General features: G+C 38.3%; 1 protein-coding gene across 1 annotated transcript; it reads right to left on the bottom strand.

Moving 5' to 3' along the window:
* Positions 1-9,704: 9,704 nt before the first annotated feature.
* scg5.S (secretogranin V S homeolog) lies at positions 9,705-21,625 on the bottom strand. The gene is given in 6 exon segments (NM_001091611.1): positions 9,705-10,106; positions 11,538-11,591; positions 16,034-16,143; positions 19,084-19,233; positions 20,430-20,661; positions 21,521-21,625. Coding segments are annotated over 5 exon segments (621 nt in total). The 5' UTR covers positions 20,650-20,661; positions 21,521-21,625; the 3' UTR covers positions 9,705-10,019.
* Positions 21,626-22,895: the final 1,270 nt, after the last annotated feature.

Genomic DNA, 22,895 nt, shown 5'->3' with positions numbered 1-22,895 from the left:
TCGTAGGGAATTTCCACGTTTCGCCATCAGCAAATACATTCCCGAAACTGAGGTAAAAATTTGGTGGTGGAAAATCCTCTGTGTCAGAAATTTTTTGACAAATAGTCGCGCGCATAAAAATTGCATTTGAAAAATAGGCGCGTGTGTAAAAATTGTCACGGGTGTCAAAATCAAGGCGCATCAAAATTATTTTGACGCCCATTGACTTCAATGCTTTTTGCATTTTGCGGTAAATTCGTGAATTTTTCGTTGAAGCGAAACAGGACAAATTCGCCCATCACTACTCCTTGCCAATTATTTTACAATATGGCCAGACTTCCTTGGTGGATAAACAGTAATGAACAGTTCCAAAGCCAAGGCAGGGGTATGAGTCAACTTTGAGTCAGAATAAAACAACTGATTTGGCAAGCGCGTGACAAAAAAACATTTAGATAATAAACTGAGAAATAAAATTTTATTAGATGCAAACACTAATATATTAAATATTTTCCCGATTCCCCTGATGAAGCGCCTGCCATACAGAGACTTATCCTCGCCTGTTACAGAGCCACAACTTCTCGTACATTATGAAAGGTAGAAGAAAGCTCAGCCAGATATTCCTGTAACACAGTCTGCGTTAGACATGTCAAAATATTTTAAAGAATGTAAGTGACTCCTACTCTGACGCTCCCCACCACCTCCCTGATTTATCATTACATGAAGACCCCAGTGTTGTGATTAGCGATGGGCGAATTTGTCCCACTTGGCCACAAATTTTTCGCCAGTTTCACGAATTTCACGGGAAATTTGTGAAAACTAGTGTATAATTCACAAGACTTCAATTTTGTCGCCAGTGGCGAAAAAACTTTGACGCCAGTGTTGGAACCGTCGGCGACGCTGTTGCCAGCTTATTTTTGCCAGCGAACGTGCAAATTCGCCACTAATTCACGCCTGGTGAATAAATTCATCACTAGTTGTGATTAACAGAAGGGACAATATATAATACAATATATAATACTCATTATTAAAGTTATCGTTCATGTCAATGTTTTGTGGCAGTTATATTAGTAATGAGAGATTATTTGTATATTTGTAAATAGAGATGATTTGTATATTTGTAATTAGAGATGATTTGTATATTTGTAATTAGATATGATTTGTATATTTGTAATTAGAGATGATTTGTATATTTGTAATTAGATATGATTTGTAAATTTGTAATTAGAGATGATTTGTATATTTGTAATTAGAGATGATTTGTATATTTGTAATTAGTGATGATTTGTATATTTGTAATTAGATATGATTTGTAAATTTGTAATTAGAGATGATTTGTATATTTGTAATTAGATATGATTTGTATATTTGTAATTAGTGATAATGTGTATATTTGTAATTAGTGATGATTTCTATATTTGTAATTAGTGATGATTTGTATATTTGTAATTAGTGATGATTTGTATTTTTGTAATTAGAGATGATTTTTATATTTGTAATTATTGATGATTTGTAATTAGAGATTATTTGTATATTTGTAATTAGTGATGATTTGTATATTTGTAATTAGTGATGATTTGTATTTTTGTAATTAGAGATGATTTTTATATTTGTAATTATTGATGATTTGTATATTTATAATTAGAGATTATTTGTATATTTGTAATTAGTGATGATTTGTATTTTTGTAATTAGTGATGATTTGTATATTTGTAATTAGAGATGATTTGTATATTTGTAATTGGAGATGATTTGTATATTTGTAATTAGAGATGATTTGTAAATTTGTAATTAGTGATGATTTGTATATTTGTAATTAGAGATGATTTGTATATTTGTAATAAGATATGATTTGTATATTTGTAATTAGTGATGATTTGTATATTTGTAATTAGTGATGATTTGTATATTTGTAATTAGAGATGATTTGTATATTTGTAATTGGAGATGATTTGTATATTTGTAATTAGAGATGATTTGTAAATTTGTAATTAGTGATGATTTGTATATTTGTAATTAGAGATGATTTGTATATTTGTAATAAGATATGATTTGTATATTTGTTATTAGAGATGATTTGTATATTTGTAATTAGAGATGATTTGTATATCTGTAATTAGTGATGATTTGTAGATTTGGAATTGGAGATGATTTGTATATTTGGAATTCGTGATGATTTGTATATTTGTAATTAGAGATGATCTGTATATTTGTAATTAGAGATGATTTGTATTTTTGTAATTAGAGATGATTTGTATATTTGTAATTCGTGATGATTTGTATATTTGTTATTAGAGATGATTTGTATATTTGTAATAAGATATGATTTGTATATTTGTTATTAGAGATGATTTGTAATTAGAGATGATTTGTATATTTGTAATTAGTGATGATTTGTATATTTGTAATTAGTGATGATTTGTAAATTTGAAATTAGAGATGATTTGTATATTTGTAATTAGTGATGATTTGTATATTTGTAATTAGAGATGATTTGTATATTTGTAATTAGAGATGATTAAAGATGAGTCGTATGCTAAATTAGATTACAGTAAGTAGTCTTTACAGTTAAACATGTAATATTAACGAACATGTAATACATTCTAGAAGGTGTAGAAAGGTTTGTTAAGCCCTTATATACAGCTATACTCTCTGGTATGAACACAACCCTGTTTAGAAATGAAGTAGCCCTCATTGAGTTTCACCAGTCTAATTTAGCTCTTCATGTTATTTGAGTTGGACATGTCTGATGTGGATGTAAGTTTGTACAGAGAAGGGGAAGTGGTGGTGGGAAACTGTGCACAACCTTAATGTTCTGCTCCTTTAAACACTAAGTCACATCTTAATTGGTGTCTGTGATCTGAGAAGCAGGAACCCTGGGATTGCTTTAAAGATCGAACACTTTGGTGAGCAGAAGACCCCTGTTCTGAACTTTCTACTGCACAGCAGGGAAGGGCGAGTTTTTTTAGCCTTGCTTCGCCACGGAAATGACGCCCATAGATTTGTATGGCGTCGTGCGTCAAGAAAAAGAAGAAAAAAATTTGGGTGTCAAAATTTTTTTGACGCCATAGACTTAAATGGGCGTTGGCGACATTTCGTAAGCGGCGAACTTTTTTCGTAATGAAACGGATCAAATTCGCCCATCCCTACTGCACAGGGGAACCTGAACACAGCAGCGTTTGATCCAAAGTGCAGTACAAGGGTCTGCAACAAGCATGGAGTCAATAATGAAGAAAAAGGCACTGGCATTTGTAGCCCACGACATTTATGAGCTACTGTGGGTGACAAATCTCCCAAAAATGCCTCTCCATTTGAAATAATTTAAATCGCTGCTGATGTGATCGGCGATTTCACCCGAAGTTTCCTCCAGAGGGAGATGTGTCTTCTGCTACTATTTATAAGCGAATGTGGCCAACAAATCTGCAAATGCCTCTCCATTTGAAATAATTGAAATTTTCGCCTGCAGTCGCTCATAAATAGTCATGGGCAGCAAATCTACCCGTCTGCCATTGCCCTTAAGGTGGCCATACACAGAGAGATCCGCTCGTTTGGCGATGTCGGGGGGCCCCATACACGGACTAGACTTGGTCTGTCGGCAGCTTTTATCGGCCCGTGTATGGCCACTTTAAGGCAGAACTGTAGTACACAGAGCCAGCTTGGGCAAGGATTGGGAATACGAATATCCTTTTAATTTAAAAAGTGCTTCCAGACGAAAAAATTAGAAACTGTTCTTAAATCTTTCCTAAGCAGAAGAACATCAGCCTCTTTCTTTCTCTGAGTCCTGACAACTTCCTTGACTACTTGGTGGTCAGACTGGTGGGAAACTGACCAGCAGGTGGCGCTGTTGTAACAAAATTCATTCATATTAACAGCACATGTATCCCTTAATATCTTGGAATAAAAACAAAATAAATAATGACTGTAAATGACAAAAGTGCTTAGAATAGCCCCCTCATCAATTTTACATTCACTTATTTTAAAGGTTTACTTATCCTTTAATAGTTTGGACTTTTGCAGGCAACCCCGCTTAAAAAAAATGACAAGACACCAGCGTTTTTACAACTTTAATGCATTTTCGGCAGGCAGGATATGATGTCACTGACAGAAGATTGAGGAGGATGTAGCTTTGTTTTATCAATTCGCCTGGTCTGAGGTGGTGAAAGAAACTCTGACAAAAGAGGTAACATTCTGCAAAATTTGCACTTTAATAAATTTGCGGAATAACGACCGCTCGCCAGAGTGCGAACGAACACTAGCGACAGTCCCACTCACTAGCGAATTGTCGCCTGATATATGGGATTTCTGGCGAATTGACGCTAACGTTAGCCACTTCGCCCTTTAGTAAATCTGCCCCATAGGGTGGTTTTAGCAACAGATTTTGTGTTTGAGTTTGATTTGTTTTTTCCTGACATTTTTACTCCAGATTTTTTAATGCTCAGTGTCCATGGAAAAGTTGTGGAAATAGTGGCATAGTCTGAGGCCATGTGGAATTTGTAATACGATGAAAGCATATAGGAATCTTAGCATCTTAACTTATTATATTTTCTTCATGTTTTTTCATACACAAGAAATTGCTTGAAAATTACAACTGGTGAAAAAAAGTGAAAAAATTACTTTCCCTCCATTAAAATATATACCCACAAAATATCTATTCTTTGTACTTTTGCCGCCATCTGGTGGTAGAAGTAGCGAATGTTTTTATTTAGTTGCAAAAAGCAAAAACAACCAAATGTAATAATAATCACAACTATTCGTGCTATTATTATTAGCATGTATTTATAAAACATACACATGGAGGCCTATTTATCAACAGTCTCATTTTAGTGGTTTTAGAGATTTTGGAAACCACGGCTAAACTCACTTCCTCGACAACCACGAATGCCATACTGGAATGCCATTTCTGAATTTAAAAAGCACGAATGAAAACAATTGCTGAACAAAAAAAAATATGAATACCTTTAGAAACTTGAGTTTTTCAACCAATTCCTAGTGGAAAAAAAAAAGTTTGAATTGATATAAAAGGTCCAACAGGATCAGCGCAACTCTCATTGACTTCTATAGGACCTCAACTGCTTTTACCTGGTGAATTTTTGTATGAGAGTTTTTTGTGGTTTTTACATGTAATAAAGCTAGATTTTACAGAAATATAGAAAAAAACTAAATTTTTTAGAGATCTGTGAAAAAAAAAGAAATTTGAATGTTAGTAAATAGGTCCCCTAGTTTGGGTGTATGAAAGAAGGGCTTGGGATCAAAGCACTAAACTGATTCTTCCAATGTAAGAAAGTTACTGCGGACCCATAATTATTTACAAAACTTGGGGGGAAGTTTTTACTTTCCTGTTAAAGGAAAACTTTACTCCCAAACAAAGTAATGTAATATATTGATAAAACAGCTCATATGTAAAAGCCTGGTATCAGATGTAGGTAGGGATGTGCATGTTTTATCTGATATCACATTAGCATTAATCTATCATAGGAAAACAAGGATCTGATGGTTTGCGGTGGATTGCTACACTATTTTATATTTGGTTCATGAATCTTCCTCTGTTAGTGTTAAAGTACAAGTGAATGTATAATTTAGTTCATTGCTGTAAGCAAATTAATTAGGTATTGTAAAAATATTTTATTATTTATTTATAGAGTGCTGATATATATATATATATATATATATATATATATATATATATATATATATATATATTTACAGCACTTTACAGGGATTATACAGCGTTCATATCAGCCCCTTTCCTAGTGGAGCTTACAATCTATGGTCCCGACCATATTCACACACACACAAGAGCTAATTTTATCAGTTAAAGGGCAAGTAAAGTCTAAAATAGAATAAGGCTAGAAATGCTATATTTTGTATACTAAACATAAACATGAACTTACTGCACCACAAGCCTTATCAAACAAATGATTTATGCTTTCAAAGTTGGCCACAGGGGGTCACCATCTTGTAACTTTGTTATACATCTTTGCAAGACCAAGACTGTGCACATGCTCAGTGTGGTCTGAGCTGCTTAGGGATCGTCATAAATGATCAAAACAGCATAACTCAAATAATATCTGCCAGAAGCCGATACAGCAAGACTGATTAATAATCAGAATATACAGACTGCACTGGGTCCTGTGTTGTCATGTAATCTAATGTGGATTTTATAGTTTTTGTATTGTTTAATATAAACTTTCTCCAACTCTGCAGAACCAGTGACTGTAGCAAAATAATCCTCCAAATAGAATCCCAGTTTATCAGTTTAAATCTGGATCCGTGATCTTTGTCCCTGCAGCTGGAGTTGGAAACAGTAAAGGGGATGTAAAGGCAAAAATAAAAACCAATACAAATCTCTACACAGTCGCTGACTGCTCTACAGGGAAACAAACAAAGCTGCTTGAGTTCTGCATGGCTGGGAAGTAAGGCGGGGGCTCCCCCTGCTGTACATAAGTATGATTGTTTCCCTGCAGAGCAGTTAGGGACCGTCTGACAATTCCTATCCACAGCAGTAAACGAAGGTCAGTCAGGTTTCTTATAAAAACTGTATACATTGTTTAATTAAATTATATACAAGATAGATTTCTATTTTATTAAAGAAAGTAAAATTGCCATTTTATTTTTTTGCCTTTACATGCCCTTTAACGTTAATCAGTTAACCTGCCTGTCTTTTTGAAGTGTGTTTTTTGAAGTATGGGAGGAAATAGAGAACCCAGAGGAAAGTAAAACAATCATAGGGAGAACATACTAACTCCTTGTAGAAAACTGTTTTAAAAAGTTTTTATTTGTGTTGTTGTACTATTTAAAAATGTTTTGTGAAGATGAATTTAGATGAGTGAGAGCACCTTGCCCATGTCAGATTGTTGACGAGGCTCAATAATTAGTCTAATCAGAGGGCTTAGAACGTTGAACAAGGCTGGAGGGAAGAAGGTCATCTCATCTAGCTGTCAGCTCAGATATCCTCACTGGCCTTAGTAACATCTCACTGCAAATAAAACCTGCAAACGTCCCCTTTTAAAATGATAGTATTCAGTATTTTTTGACACCTTAACAATCTCACCACTTGAGGCCACTGTTGCCCTCCAATTTTTTCTGAAATGTCAAGGGAGCAATGCAATATTTTTTCTTAATCCCACTATTTTAATTCATTTACAACACTAAGGCATGCGCCAACAATATTTTTTTCATCAAGCTTCCTTCAATTAATACGGAGTCAGCTTAGGGAAACGAGCAGTATAGCAGAACAATAATATATACCCCCAAATGTAATAAAAGGCACTAAGTTTGCCCAGGAGCAGTAACCCATTGCAACCAATAAAATGTTTGTTTTTAAACAGATGACCAGTAAGTGCTACCTGCTGATTGGTTACTAAGGGGTTCTGCCCCTGGGCAAACTTAGTGCCTTTTATTACATAACCCCCCAAGTGTAGTATATTTACCCCTTCTTTTCGGTTTATTTAGCCCACTTTCCAGAGTCTCAATTGAGCAGAGTTCACATGCACATCACCCTCACATGGCACACAAATATGTTAAAGTCAAATCACCACGTTTAGTTTAGATGTTTTACTCACAAACGTTTAGTCAATTTTTAAAAGTATCTTAATCCTGGTCAGCATGTGCGATCTCACATTGTTGCTTTAATTATGGAGCAATAACATAGAATTAAATCTCTAGTATGTGAAGTATCATATCCTAACCTTATACTGTGCAGTGCAATATAGAGGATTCATATGTAAAGCACTAACATAAAGGAATATCTGGGTTACAAACACATATAATAAAAATTAAATTGTGATAAATGGGTTTCTTTATTGTGGTCATTGTGGTGTTTACACAAATGGCCTGTAGATGTCACTGTGCTAGATGTCACTGTGCTAAAGACTTATACTGTGCATACTTTCTTTACAGCTTGTGGTGTTAGAGTTGCTTACTGTTGTGTAATGGCTGCATGAGCCTGCTAATAAAGCACTGTTATACTCCACTCATCATCAGCTACCAAAACATAACAAATTGGCGACAAGATGTTTCTTCTACCTCTATATTCATTCTATACATTACCATTAGCTGATGATGCTTATGAAACTGCTCTTACTGCTATACAGAACTTTTTCATGTCAAGAGTAAATGTGGTTGCTGAAAGATATAAATTCCGCCAACATGGACAACTTAATGGTGAATCCACAGAACAATTTGTAACAGCTTTCAGAGAGAGCAGGTTGTTACCTGTGACTTTGGGAATCTAACAGATGAAATGCTAAGAGACCAAATAGTGGAAAAAACAAACTCACCTCGCATTAGAGAGAGACTGCTCCTAGAGCAGGATTTAACCCTTGCAAAGGCTATTACAGTTGCTAGCCAAATTGAAACAGCAGTGGCAGAGGCTAAAACTCTCAGTCAGGGAACTGCTGGGAATGTACAGACTGTGAATCCAGCACTGTGGCCTAATAATGCACAGTCACAGGCAAAATACAGTGCTAAGGAAAGGGATTCACCTACACTGCAAAACTGTGCAGCAAATACAAATAAAAAATACTGCTTTCACTGTGGTTAAACACAACACACTGCAAATTATGTTACATGTCCTGCAAAAGCTGTATAATGCCGCAAATGCAAAAAGGTAGGGCATTTTGCTAAGATCTGCCGTAGTTCTGCTAAAGATGTTCATGAAGTCCCTACTACAAATGTTACAGTATTAAGTGTGGATAAAGCTGGTACATTTATTCCAGACAAGTTTATATGCACAGTCAGTGTCAGTACTGCTTCTGCTGACAAGGGACACTCCATTAACCTGATGTGATACAGGTTCATCTCTATACAACCAAAGGAGATTTTCTTGAAATAGTAATTTGGATCTACATACCTTAAGTCTACTAGAAAATCATGTAAATATTAAATAAACCCAATGGGCTGGTTTTGCCTCCGATAAGGATTAATTATATTTTAGTTGGGATCAAGTACAATCTACTGTTTTATTATTACACAGAAAAAGGAAATCATTTTAAAAATGTGGATTATTTGGACAAAATAGAGTCTATGGGTGAAGGCCTTTCCGTAATTCTGAGTTTTCTGGATAATCCATCTTCCTGTAATTTGGATCTTCATACTTTAAGTCTACTAGAAAATCATGTAAACATTAAATAAACCCAATAGACTGGTTTTGCTTCCAATAAGGATTAATTATATCTTAGTTGGGATCAAGTACAAGTTACTGTTTTATTATTACACAGAAAAAGGAAATCATTTTAAAAATGTGGATTATTTGGACAAAATAGAGTCTATGGGTGAAGGCCTTTCCGTAATTCGGAGTTTTCTGGATAATCCATCTTCCTGTAATTTGGATCTTCATACTTTAAGTCTACTAGAAATTCATTTAAACATTAAATAAACCCAATAGACTGGTTTTGCCTCCAATAAGGATTAATTATATCTTAGTTGGGATCAAGTACAAGCGACTGTTTTATTATTACATAGAAAAAGGAAATCCGTTTTTAAAAATGTGGATTATTTGGATAAAATGGAGTCTATGGGAGATGGCCTTTCCATAATTCGGAGCTTTCTGGATAACAGGTTTCCAGATAATGGATCCCATACCTGTACTATGTTCCCTTTACCCTAAATCCAACCCTGTTATTCATCATATAGTAAAAAAAAAATCACTAAACTTTGGATTTATTCAAATAATGGTGGTGTCACCCAAAGCAAGAGAGAGGTGCAGACGAATAAACATGAGTGAAGTATAAGGGAAAGATCTTTATTGTGGATATGGCTAATTTTGACTTGAGAACAAGCGGCTGAATGATTTAAAATTCCCCCTCAAAGCAGCAGTGAAAAAACACACAAGGAAAAAAAAAACGATACCCTTCCCCTAATTTACCAGAAAGCAGAAGTCGATATTTTTTATTATCAATGACAACATAATGTTATTAGTCCAGCTGTTTCCCATTCACAAGTGTATAAATAATAAACATGCTGGCAGTCAGTGAGACTCTGAAGTGGCAGTTAGGATGTAGAGCTGGATCACAATGTCAGCGGCTCCATCACTTGCCTCAGCTTTACTCTTCCTCACCAGAGAAATGTGGAACAGACTTCTTGGCTACCACGTTGTCCAGTTTCTGTCCCTGCAAGTAGGGATTCACTGTCTGAAGGGGTATTGAAGGTGAGAGGAGACAAAAGTGAGACCATTCGTAGTGTACAGAATAAGCCTATATTTATCATTTAGACTTAGTGTTGGGCGAATTTAATCGGCAAGCCCGAATTCCCGGTGAATTTGCGCGCTTCGACCGTCAAAGTCAATTAAACGGACGCCCTTTGACTAATGCGCAGCCGTCACTTTTGACACCCGATAACTGACGCCGGCGTCAAAATTCGCGTTTCGTGGGAAATTCGCAAATTTCTTGGCGAACTGAAGCAGGACAAATTCGCCAATTACTATTTAGACTGGCCCTAGCAGCCAGAAGAGGGGGGCACTATTGTTACTATTTCTCCCTCCATCATTTTGTTTTTCATTCACTGTCCCAAAACGTTAGCAAACAGAATCAGCATATTGGGCTTCTCTCTCTCTCACACACAAAAACAGAAATAACTGATTCGATGATATAAATGGGGAAGATGCTCAAAGAAGAATTAGCAATTTGTGTGCCCCGGTCATATTATTATTATTATTATTATTATTAGCATGTATTTGATAAGCACCAACATATTCCACAGCACAGAGCTGTACAATAAACAGGTGCAGATACTGAACATGAAGTATAACCGAAACCGGAGAGTCTTCAAGTGTGAATGGGTTTTATTAGAGCACTACATGGTTTGGACCTCTTGGGTCCTTCCTCTGGTCCAGAAGAAGGACTCAAGAGGTCTGAAACGTGTAGTGCTCTAATAAAACCCATTCACACTTGAAGACTCTCCGGTTTCTATTATACTTTATTGGCTACTCCACCAACCTTATGAAGAGTCAGACTATCAAGTCATTTGGAGGATCCAGTAGGAATAGAAATTTGAATGCATATACTGAGCATACAGCTTACATACAGAAACCAACGTCCAATAACTGATACAGGGGTTAAAGATAGCCTTGCCCAACAGAGCTTACAATTTACAAACTGGGCATGGGTTATGGGCTGTGTACCATCAAAGTGCTTTTATGCAGGGTTAGACTGGCGATGGCAGGGCCCCAACACCCCACTACAGGGCCTGACGTCATACTCCCTCCCCCGAGCGTGCGTGGAGGAGCGCCGGGCAGGGAAGTGTCCTTTATTCATATAAATATATACATAGCTCAGTGATCATCATTCATCTCTGTCCGTGGCCTAGAGGAGCTTACAATTCACAATGTCCCTATTACATTTTATTAATGTGGGAGGAAACTGGTTGGGGTACCCAGAGGAACCAATACAGCTACAGGATAAAAATGGGGAAGGTTCAACCTCAACGGGGTAACTCTGATGTTTGTAGTCCCCCTATTTATGACAGAGTTATAATTACTAATAAAGTGTCCATTCTTTCCCAGTTAACAGTTTATCTCTACTAAAATCGACATGATAAGTACAATAATGGTAGAAATAGCTCACCCGCTTCTGTCTCTGTGATGCTCCTTTCATTTTCTCATACAGCAGTTTCTTATTCTGCAAGTGGGGGAGAAACACAGAGAAAAACCCATTATTTGTAGTAACAGAGAGAGAGAGAGAGAGAGAGAGAGGGGGCAGAGGCTTTAGCAATGGCAATGTTAGACTTGGCCAAGTGAGTGGAAGACACGCAAGAGGCATGAACAGAAAACACACTATACAAGTTATCACTTAGGGGCCGATTCACTAACTTCGAGTGAAGGATTCGAAGTAACAAAACTTCGAATTTCGAAGTGTTTTTTGTGCTACTTCGACCATCGAATGGGCTACTTCGACCATCAACTACGACTTTGAATCGAAGGATTCGAACTAAAAATCGTTCGACTATTCGACCATTCGATAATCGAAGTACTGTCTCTTTAAAAAAAACTTCGACCCCCTAGTTCGCCATCTAAAAGCTACCGAACTCAATGTTAGCCTATGGGGAAGGTCCCCAAAGGCTTTGCTAAGTTTTTTTGATCTAAGGATATTCCTTCGATCGTTGGATTAAAATCCTTTGATCGTACTATCTGTGCTAAATCCTTCGACTTTGATATTTAAAGTCGAAGGATTTTAATTCCCAGTCGAATATCGAGGGTTAATTAACCCTCGATATTCGACCCTTAGTGAATCGGCCCCTTAAACATTCAGCGGATACATTGAGATCAGAGAACTTCTGTATGACCTTTACCTTATGCTGATGCTGAATTAAAGTACCTGCCCTGGCTCTGTGCAGCGACATAAATATAATTATATATATATATATATATATATATATATATATATATATATATATATAGATGTTGATATTTTTAAAAGATCAGATCCTGATCGTGAGACCACGATTTTCTCAGAACGATCGTAAGAATTGATCATCAACTAAAAAGACCAATTTGGCAGGAAAACAAAGGGGAGCTGCCTGCTTGGCCCTGCAGACATAGATACATTGCACTGGGACTGACAAAGATTTTTTGACCTGGCCGATCAATTTCCTGACAGATGTCGGCCGAAAAATCGTAAGATGTTCGATCGTTCGAATCCCACTAACCGCACGATAATTTCAAGGATTGGTCGGACTTCGCTAAAATCGGTCATTCGGCAAGAAGAATCGTCGCGTCTATGGGGAACTTAAGGCTCAAGCCCTGTCTTATTGTTTCCTGTTACATAGCAGGATCCATGAACCTGATTTTATGGCCTTCCTCACTTTAAATCATGACTAATAAAAGTTATTTTTGCCAGTGAGTAACACAGTTCAGTTATACATAGGAAGCAAGTCATCCTCTTTGTTAAGACTCCATCCTTCCATATGAAACAGCCGTAATTAGGCCTTTCTTTTTACAGCATTGATAGGATATATTAAAAAGTTTTTCGGTGGAAAGGACCTGTTTTCGATCCCTGCATAAAAAACATAAAACTTCTTGTATTATACATTTCTCTGTTGTCTCCAGCACAGGGGCAGTTTACATGCAATGCACCCTCGGCTGATGTTTCTCAGTGGAAGGCAAGTTACCTTTTCTGAGCCAATCAATAACTCTTGAAATAGAATCAATCCCCACGCAAAGCCTATACTATGGGGCAAATTTACTAAAGGGCGAAGTGACTAACGCGGGTGCAATTTACTAATGGGCGCAGCCGTAACTTTGCTACCGAAGGAGACAGACTCTAGCGGTACTTCCCTCCCTAATGCCTGGCGAATTTGTGCTCTGGCGAATGGACGTAACTACACAAATTCACTAAGATGCGGATTTTACTGAACGTTCCCTCTTGCACCAGACTTGCCGTCACCAGCTCAGACCAGGCGAAGAGCAATAGAGTAGATAGGAATTCCTAAAAAAATTGTTGAAAAAGTCCCAAAAAACGCTGGGGTCTTTTCCGTTTTTCAGGGTGATAGGCTGAAAAAGAACGTACATTTTTTAGGGGTACCCGCCTTCCCCCCTACATTTTCTAACATATGGCACATAAACTATACAGTGGGCTCATGTGTAGGGCAATATAACAACTCTATTGTCTTTATTAAGGTTCCCTGGACTTGTGTAATGTAATGTATTTGCTGCAACATATACGTCCATTCAACTTTAACTTCCCACTGTATGTAAATTAGCCAACGCTAGCGCAACTTCACTTTACTAGTGAAGCGCAACTTTGCCAGCGTTCCGCTCCCTGGACACATCTTCGGATTTTAGTAAATTAGCTTTGTCCTGGCGAATCTACGCCTGGTGAAGTGTTGCGATTTCAGCGAAGCCGTCGCTGGCGAATTTTCGGAGGTTAGTGAATTTGCCCCTAAAGTCTCTATTCTGCTAATCCTTCTTCATTAGTTAATCATTCCAACCCGAACTACATTCTTTCACTGCTGATGCCCCTGCTGCAACCTACGTCTTCTACTGAGTCAATACTGACACAAAAACTACAAAACTACAGCCATACCTCAAAGAATCAGAGCAGTTGTTATTACAAATGGAAGAGACTAGGGGCAAATTCACTAAGATTCGTAGTTGCGCCAGCGTCCGCTTCACCACACTTCGCCAGGCGAATTTTCGCCAGCGCTACGCAAATTCACTAAAATCCGAAGTTGCGCTCAGGGGAAGCGTAAGGTTGCAAAGTTGCACTATCGTTAATTTACCAAGCAAAGCGAAGTTACGTAGCAATGCTTAATTTGCATACGGCGCCAAATTACAATGGAGGAATATGTAGCATCACTACACAAGCCTGGGAAACCTTCAAAACAACAAATAAAATGTTTATTTTGCCCTACACATGTGCCCACTGTATAGTTAAGGTGCCATGAGTTAGGAAATGTAGGGGGGAAGGAGGGGAGCCCCAAAAAATGTTTCAATCTTTTTCAGCCTATCACCCATAAAAAAAGAAAAAACGCCAGCGTTTTTGGGACTTTGAAAAAATGTCAACTTTTTTTGAAGCAATCCCTATCTACTCTATTGCACTTCGCCTGGTCTGAGGTGGCGAAGGAAGTCTGGCGGAAAAGGTAGCGTTCAGAAAAATGCTCGCGTCAGTGAATTTGCGAAGTTACGTCCATTGCGCAAATTCGCCAGGTGTAAGGGTGCGAAGTAACACTAGCAAATTCACGCCAGTGTCCGTTAGTGAATCGGCGAATTAACGAAAATGCTCTACGCTAGCGAATCAACGCTAGCGTTAGGCGCTTCGTCCTTTAGTGAATTTGCCCCAATGAAAGATGAAGACATCTTATCAATCAATAATTTGGGGAGATTCTAAATCTAAGGCATTTAAAAAATATATAAACAAAATCATAGCAGGATCTTGATACCAATATGGCCAGTACTTATTGAGACATGGTGAAAAAGCAGCAAACAATTCCCATAATATGGACATAAAGAATTCTCGTACTCTGAGCCGGATGGTCTCTTGCAGCCACTTGTATATTTATATTACGTTTCAGAAGTTGCACACACACAGGAGACTATTTCCACACATGGTGGTCTTGCTCTCTTCGTTCACATATAACATCAGATGGTCATTTATTCTGAAGAGCATGAAGATCCTATTTTAAAGGAGAACTAAAGACTAACTAAAGAAGTAGCTAGAAATGTTATACATGATGTTTTCTGCTTCTGTACCAGCCCAAGGCATCCACAGCCCTTTAGCAGTAAAGACCTGTGTCTCCAAAGATGCCCCAGTAGCTCCCCATCTTCTTTTCTGCTGATTCACTGATTCACATGCTCTGTGCTGCTGTCACTTACTGAGCTTAGGGAGCCACTCACAATATACAGTACACATAGAATAGAAATGTCACAATATAAGGCTGATTAGTAATTAATACACATAATTACTACATGGCAGCACAGAAACCAGTGCAATTAGCATCAGAATTGAATAATCAGCAAACCTGTAGCATCAGCTTATATTACAGCCAGGGAAGCTCATTTTCTGCTGGATAATTAGTGACAAGCCCTAAGCTTAGCTTCTCAACAGCCAATCAGAGCCCACTGAGCATGTGCAGTGTCACCGACACTCCTAACTAAATTCAAGATGGTAGACTCCTGTGACAATGTTGAAGGCCTGGTTCATTACTACTATAGAGATGCTGAACCTTTAGGCTGGTTCAATATATGAATTATGGCATTTCTAACCATATTCATTTCTAGGGTTTAGTAATAATTTGGGGTAAGTATGTTCAACTTTTGGGAGTGATTAGGGCTCATTCATCCAGGTATCTCATGAGATGCACTTGAGGCTTTCTCAGTGAGTAAAGTTTTGGAGCAATAACTAATGAAACAATGATGTCACAATAGTGATTAATATGGTGCCAACTTCTAAAAAAAAGCACCCAGCACCCACACTGAGTACTTGTGCATGAGGCAGTGTGATTTGATTCCCTGAGTACCTTGATAAACCTAGTAAAGTCTCTGAATACACTACTAATATCTCTGGGATTGTCTCCTCTTGCCAAAATCATTGTGACAATATCTGACCAGTTCTTCCAGACTCACCCAGGTCGATGCTCCAGGATAGTTGTGCTCTGGGTCATAACGATTTTGGTGGAGCTGGTATTCTCTGCTGAACTGAGCTGTATCTGGAGTATCCTCCAGGCAGCCATCACCTGCAAAATAAAATATACCAATATAAAAAGTAAATAATAAGATAATTTAGGTGTCTTCTAATCAGAGTGGTTGTATGTTACCAAAATGAAGTCATGTTGCCTTCTGTCTATTTTCACCAGTGTTCTATCAATCCTGCATTAGCCTACTCTTTTCTTGGATGATGGATTCATCTTAATTAGTGTTGTACCCTACTACCCATGCTACTATAGGTTTGCACGATGCACTAGGTATGGCAAGGGTAGAAGAAAAATATATGTGAGGAAGGAAGCCATAAGGTTGAGGAGTAGAAGCACCTTGTGGCTGTTACTTACAGTTTCTACCTGCCACCTATTCTAGTCTGGCTTAAAGGAGTCTCTTATATAATATTAAGGACTGGGCCTCTCACCAACATCTCTCGATGTGTTGTAACTAACTCTAGTATGAAATACAGACTAAGTGCAGTATTCAGAGGGGGAAGTACCACGTCCCAGCATTTGTTTCAGTGATAATGATCTACTTGCCATGACATAGTGAGTCCAACATCTGTTTAGATAAAGTTTGCTCCATCTGTTTGTGTTATGTCCATTTGTGAGTGTATTATAAGCAGGAGCTCTTTCCATTCCATTAGGATAAAAACCAATATATGTGTTGCTCATTTTCAACTATAAACCTTTGACATGTAGAATTCTATATTTAAATATACTCAACGTATGTATCAGCTACATCTTATTATAAATGAGCATTTAAATAAATGTCACCAGATTACACAGCTCTGTGCAATAGAAGATTATATACGTGAATATACAAGAGGAACGAGCTCTGGTCCTTAGTGCTTCCAATCTAAAAGAAGAAGGGGTAGATTATTGGAATACTAATGTAGCAATATCCGAGGACAATATAGTCCCCAGTGTAATATTGTGCTGAATTGATCTACAACATTTAGGGGCACATTTACTTAGCTCGAGTGACGGATTAGATTAAAAAATACTTCGAATTTCGAAGTATTTTTTTGGCTACTTCGACCATCGAATTGGCTACTTCGGCCTTCAACTTCGAATAGACCGATTCGAACAAAAAAAGTTCGACTATTCGACCATTTGAAAATCAAAGTACTGTCTCTTTAAAAAAAACTTCGACCACCTACTTCGCCACCTAAAACCTACCGAGCACCAATGTTAGTCTATGGGGAAGGTCCCCCATAAGCTTTCTAAGTATTTTTTTATCGAAGGAAAATCGTTCGATCGATGAATTAAAATCCTTCGAATCGTTCGATTCGAAGGATTTTTCCTATGATCGTTCGAACGAATTGCGCTAAATCCTTCGATATTCGAAGTCGAAGGATTTTACTTAGACGGTCGAATATCGAGGGTTAATTAACCCTCGATATTCGACCCATAGTAAATGTGCCCCCTAAGGTGCAGACATCTGAAAAAACAGTAGAATGTTTCAGGGCATTAGAAAAAAAATTGTGGAAAAATTGTGGAAAATGTAAAATCAGGGAAATACATTGTTTATTATATATTGCTGGGACCATAAACAAACACTGGAAAATGAGGGAAAACATCAGGGGATATAAAATAGAGGTTTCACTGTATGTACTGTATATATGTATATATATATGTTCCTTAGGACCATTATCTTAGGAGCAAATTCACCAAGGGTCGAATATCGAGGGTTAATTAACCCTCGATATTCGACTGGGAATTAAAATCCTTCGACTTCGAATATCGAAGTCAAAGGATTTTAGTGCAAATAGTTCGATCGAACGATCGAAGGAATAATCCTTTGATCGAACGATTAAATCCTTCGAATCGAACGATTCGAAGGATTTTAATCCAACGATCGAAGGATTATACTTCGAACAAAAAAACTTAGGCAAGCCTATGGGGACCTTCCCCATAGGCTAACATTGACTTCGGTAGCTTTTAGATGGCGAACTAGGGGGTCGAAGTTTTTTCTTAAAGAGACAGTACTTCGACTATCGAATGGTCGAATAGTCAAACGATTTTTAGTTTGAATCCTTCGATTCGAAGTCGTAGTCGAAGGTCGAAGTAGCCCATTTGATGGTCGAAGTAGCCCAAAAAACACTTTGAAATTTGAATTTTTTTAATTCGAATCCTTCACTCGAAGTTAATGAATTGGCCCCTTAGTGTAGCACCTTATATGTTGTCCACTACATCTGTTTCCCCATATAGTTCTGAATGGTTACTGGAATCCATCTGAAGAGCGAGACATTAAAAAGTGCTTTTATAATAAGAGTCTTCTTGTAATTCCCTTAAGAACTACTTTTACTTACTAATAGCTAGTAAGAGTATGTACTATATAATGTTTTATCTTAGTATTTCATTTTTAATGTATCCTTTTAAACATGGTAGAAGTTGGAGGCCCCAGAATGCCTGCGATGACTGAGCTTCTAAAACACAGAGGCCTCACTGCAGCTACAATGGAAACGGCCATTTTCGGCGCAATCCGACGCGCTTTGACAAATCGCATGAGTCGGAAATAAGGTAAGGGAAGAACTCCACAATGCAATTAGTTGTGACACGTCGCCATGCAATGAAATGCATGCGATGAAATGCATGCGACGTGTCGGATGTTGTGAAGAAACAGGAAGTGAAGGAGAATCGCATGTTAGAACTGTGCTGCATTTCCATCTGACCGTTGGATAAATGTAGTTCTTACATGCGTTTCTCCTGCGCTTCCTGTTTCTTCACAACATCCGACACGTCACATGTGTTTCATCGCATGGCAACGTGTCGGCACCAAACGCATTGTGGAGTTCCTCCCATAGCCGCCCCTACTCTTTGTTTTCCCCGCATGGCATTTCTAAGATCTTCCTCAAGCAAAGAATGTTGTGACCCTCATCCTCCCGCACTCTATTTTATCTTCTGCTCATGTGGATTTAGAAACAGCAACCGTTTTATCTTCCTTCAGATACAGTAAAAAATCAAACAAAATACCAGTTTTCCCAACAGGACAAGGATTGGGTGGGTTAGGATATCCTTTATCTTCTCGGAAATTCTTGGGGATATTATCGCCCGTGAGTTCTGCTAGAATATTCGGGATATTTCCATAAGGTCCCAAGTGCTGCAAGCCTTCATGTGCACCACCTGTAAGGGACAAGAGACTTGGTGTTAGAGACGTGTCCATTGTAGAGGCCATTAAGGGATTACCCAAACAAATATTCTGTTTATGCCTAACTTTAATGCATTTCATTAATTACATAATAGAAGAAATACGTTTTGGTTAAAAAGTTTTGATCTAGTTTTTATAGGGGCATGGTAGGGAATACATTAAAAAAAACAGAAAAATTCCTAATCCAGATCAAAAAGGAAAAAGTTCCTGATGAATTGACAGAAGTGGAAGTAGATCTGATTATTTGGGCCTTGGCTCGTGAGCATCGTGTTGCTCTCCAACCCCTTGGATGTTGCTCTCAGTGGCGTTTAAAGCAGGTGATTATTTTTGAATTCCAGGCTTAGAAACAAGTCTTAATCGAAAAAAACTAAGTATAGTGCCAAGTAAAGCCTCCTGTAGTCTGCCAGTCCATATAGGGGCTAATAACCAATCACAGCCCTTATTTGGCACCCACAGACTTTTTATGCTTGTGTTGCTCCCCAACTCTTTTTACATTTTAATCTGGCTCACGGGTAAAAAAGGTTGGGGACCACTGGTCTTAAGGATACTGTGAAACAGTTGTTTTTAACAATGGATCCTATAAAAAACTGGAAGTCCAACATCCCCCCCAAACAGTAATATGATCAGGGAAGTCACTACTAGCTAGCCTCCACATGGTTCTCTTTGTCACGTCCTGGGCAACTTCTTCCCTAAGATTATTTTGAATGGAATATTCACAATAACTTTATGGTAATGGTGCTTTATTGCAGTGGTCATATGTCATTTTTACAACAGTAACAAAGAACTGTGCTGGCTCTTTCTGAAATCACATGACCAGGCAAAATGACCTGAGATGCACCTACACACCAATATTACAACTAAATACACTTGTTGGTTCAGGAATGACATTTTAAATTGTAGAGTCAAGTATTTTTACTTTAAATGGTTTATCAGTGCCTCCTGCAGTAAAGACAGCAACCATGCAGTTTGTCAGTTTCACACCACAAGTTGCTGAAAATGTATTTTTAATCAGGGCACACCAGTGTAGGATGAAGGAAAACTTCTTGGAGATAAATCTTTAGTTAAATATGAAAGAGGCTACACAGTTCCCATCAAAATGCTAAATCTATTGTTTGCATTAAATTCCCAGGGAGTAAAGGGCAGTAGAGAGAATAAGGGCACTAGAACGTACCTTCTATGCTCTGTGGTCCCACAAGGTTCATTGCTTGGTGTGCTGGATATTCCACTCTGGGCCTGGCAATGCCCAACTCTTCCATAACCCCATGGAGGAGACGCTGGATATCTGCTTCTGATACACCGTCTGGTGTCCGAGGGCTGTGACCAAAAGAGGGAGTGAGGCCACATGCCATCAATAGGGCCATGGGTAAGGCCAGTGGTACCACTGAATACATGCCGATATTAACCTGCAATTAAGAATAGGAATAACACATTAAGAGTAAGCGTAGTGGTAGTGAATTTTCTCCTGGCGAAGTGCTGCGAGGTCGCTGGCAACAATTTACCCTTTAGTGAATCTGCCCCTAGGTCCCAATTGTTTTCATTAAAGGAGGTCCAACAAGCAGCCTTCAATCAAACTGTAACTCCCAGCCACGTCCAAGCTGCCAATCCGTAGAGAGATGGGGGCAGCTGTAGGATAACGGGATACCAGAGACACTATTTATTGGGCCTTTATATACCTGAAGTACCATGGCCTATTTTTAATCTAAGTCCAGACCTTCTCCCAGTATCCCACCAACAGCCAAAGACTGGAATATAGTAGCCTGGGAAATGTGGTTCAGCAACAACTCCTTTTTTAGTATTTCTGACAGATGAGGGTCTTGGTCTTCTACCTGTTGTCTCACTTAGTCCTGCCATCTGGTATCCACCAGACCCACCACATGTAAATGAATGGAATGAGTGGAACAACAGTAAAAGGAAAGCACAACAAAAGCTTTGGGGTAATTCTACGTTACAGGGCAGGGCCCTTTGCTGTTATTTATGACTGAATTGTATGAAGACTGTGCAGCTGCTGCTGCCGTGAGCATCACAGAATCAATTGGGAACAAAATAGACAATAAATAATAGATGTGGTATAGCAGGTCCCAGTGATTCCTCGTGAGCACCAGGCTCAGGATCATCATCATAAACAAAACAAATTTCACAGTCATTTACACATTATGTTGTGATGATGATGATGATGAAATGTTTTCATGCGGATCGGTTCCCTCAGCACCAGAAAGAGCAGCTTATGATTACACAGAGAATAAAGAAAAAGAGGAGACTTACAAATATGGAGGCTGAGACAGCTGCGAGGAGAAGTGAATGTCTAGTGAAGAGGAAGAAGCTGAGAGGAGGAGGATGAGGAGGAGGAGGAGGAGGAGGAGGGTGCAGTGGAGCAGAGGGGGAGTGGGAGGGGAATTGTATTGACAGGTGAGATGGGAGGAGAGACAAAGCACACGCGACCTCCTCACTTGGATGCTGTGACTGCTTAGAGGGATGACAGTCAGAAAAATGTCAATTTCCCTGAGCAGGGCCGGTTGTCCCGTGATTTCAGACTTGGACAAAGCAGCAACAGAGCAGCACTACATGGCACTTTAATCGACAGCTGGGGGCCTAAATCCTCTGAAAACATGGAGGCAGAGAGTAGTGTGTGCATAGGCTCTATGTGGCTTGAGTTTTAATATTCACAATATTACACAACAATATGTCACACAGGAACACTTGTCACTCCCTTTCTTCACTGGGAATAGGGATACCACGTGGTTCTGAATTGGATCCACTTACATTGGTTATTGCAAAAATATGCAGGCGCATTAATTGCATCCAGAATGTGGCACCTTAGCAGCAGGATCTGGACAAACTGACACTTAGGGGCCGATTCACTAACTTCGAGTGAAGGATTCGAAGTTAAAAAACTTAGAATTTCGAAGTTTATTTTGGGCTACTTCGACCATCGAATGGGCTACTTCGACCTTCGACTACGACTATCGAAGGATTCTAACTAAAAATCGTTCGACTATTCGACCATTCGATAGTCGAAGTACTGTCTCTTTAAAAAAAACTTCGACCCCCTAGTTCGCCATCTAAAAGCTACCGAAGTCAATGTTAGCCTATGGGGAAGGTCCCCATAGGCTTGGCTAACTTTTTTTGATCGAAGGATATTCCTTAGATCGTTGGATTTAAATCCTTCGAATCGTTCGATTCAAAGGATTTAATCATTCGATCGAAGGAATTTGATCGAACTATCTGCGCTAAATCCTTCGACTTCGATATTTGAAGTCGAAGGATTTTAGTTCCTAGTCGAATATCGAGGGTTAATTAACCCTCGATATTCGACCCTTAGTGAATCGGCCCCTTAGTTAAGTGGAAGATGAGATTCAATGTTATTAAAAATAAGGCTGTGCACCTTTAGAATTTAAAAATTTAAAATACATAAAAATAGGCAATGACTTGTGCTTAGTGGGACTGTGTTAGTCAAATTCATAAAGGAGAAGCCCCTCCTGCCTGTGAATAAGGAACTTGGCTATTGGAAGCCATTAAGTTATAGGAAAAGCCAGAAATTGTCCTTCACCAGAAAAGGTATTGATTCCCAAAAGGACAGGGTCATTCTTACTGCAAAGATCTGATAATATGCCTTTTACATTGAAAGCTCTCACTTTAT

This window comes from Xenopus laevis, chromosome 8S (assembly GCF_017654675.1).
Source record: "Xenopus laevis strain J_2021 chromosome 8S, Xenopus_laevis_v10.1, whole genome shotgun sequence".
NCBI classification, from domain to species: Eukaryota; Metazoa; Chordata; class Amphibia; order Anura; family Pipidae; genus Xenopus; species Xenopus laevis.
Note: the sequence above shows the minus strand (reverse complement) of the source record. Positions and strands in the feature narration are given on the sequence as shown.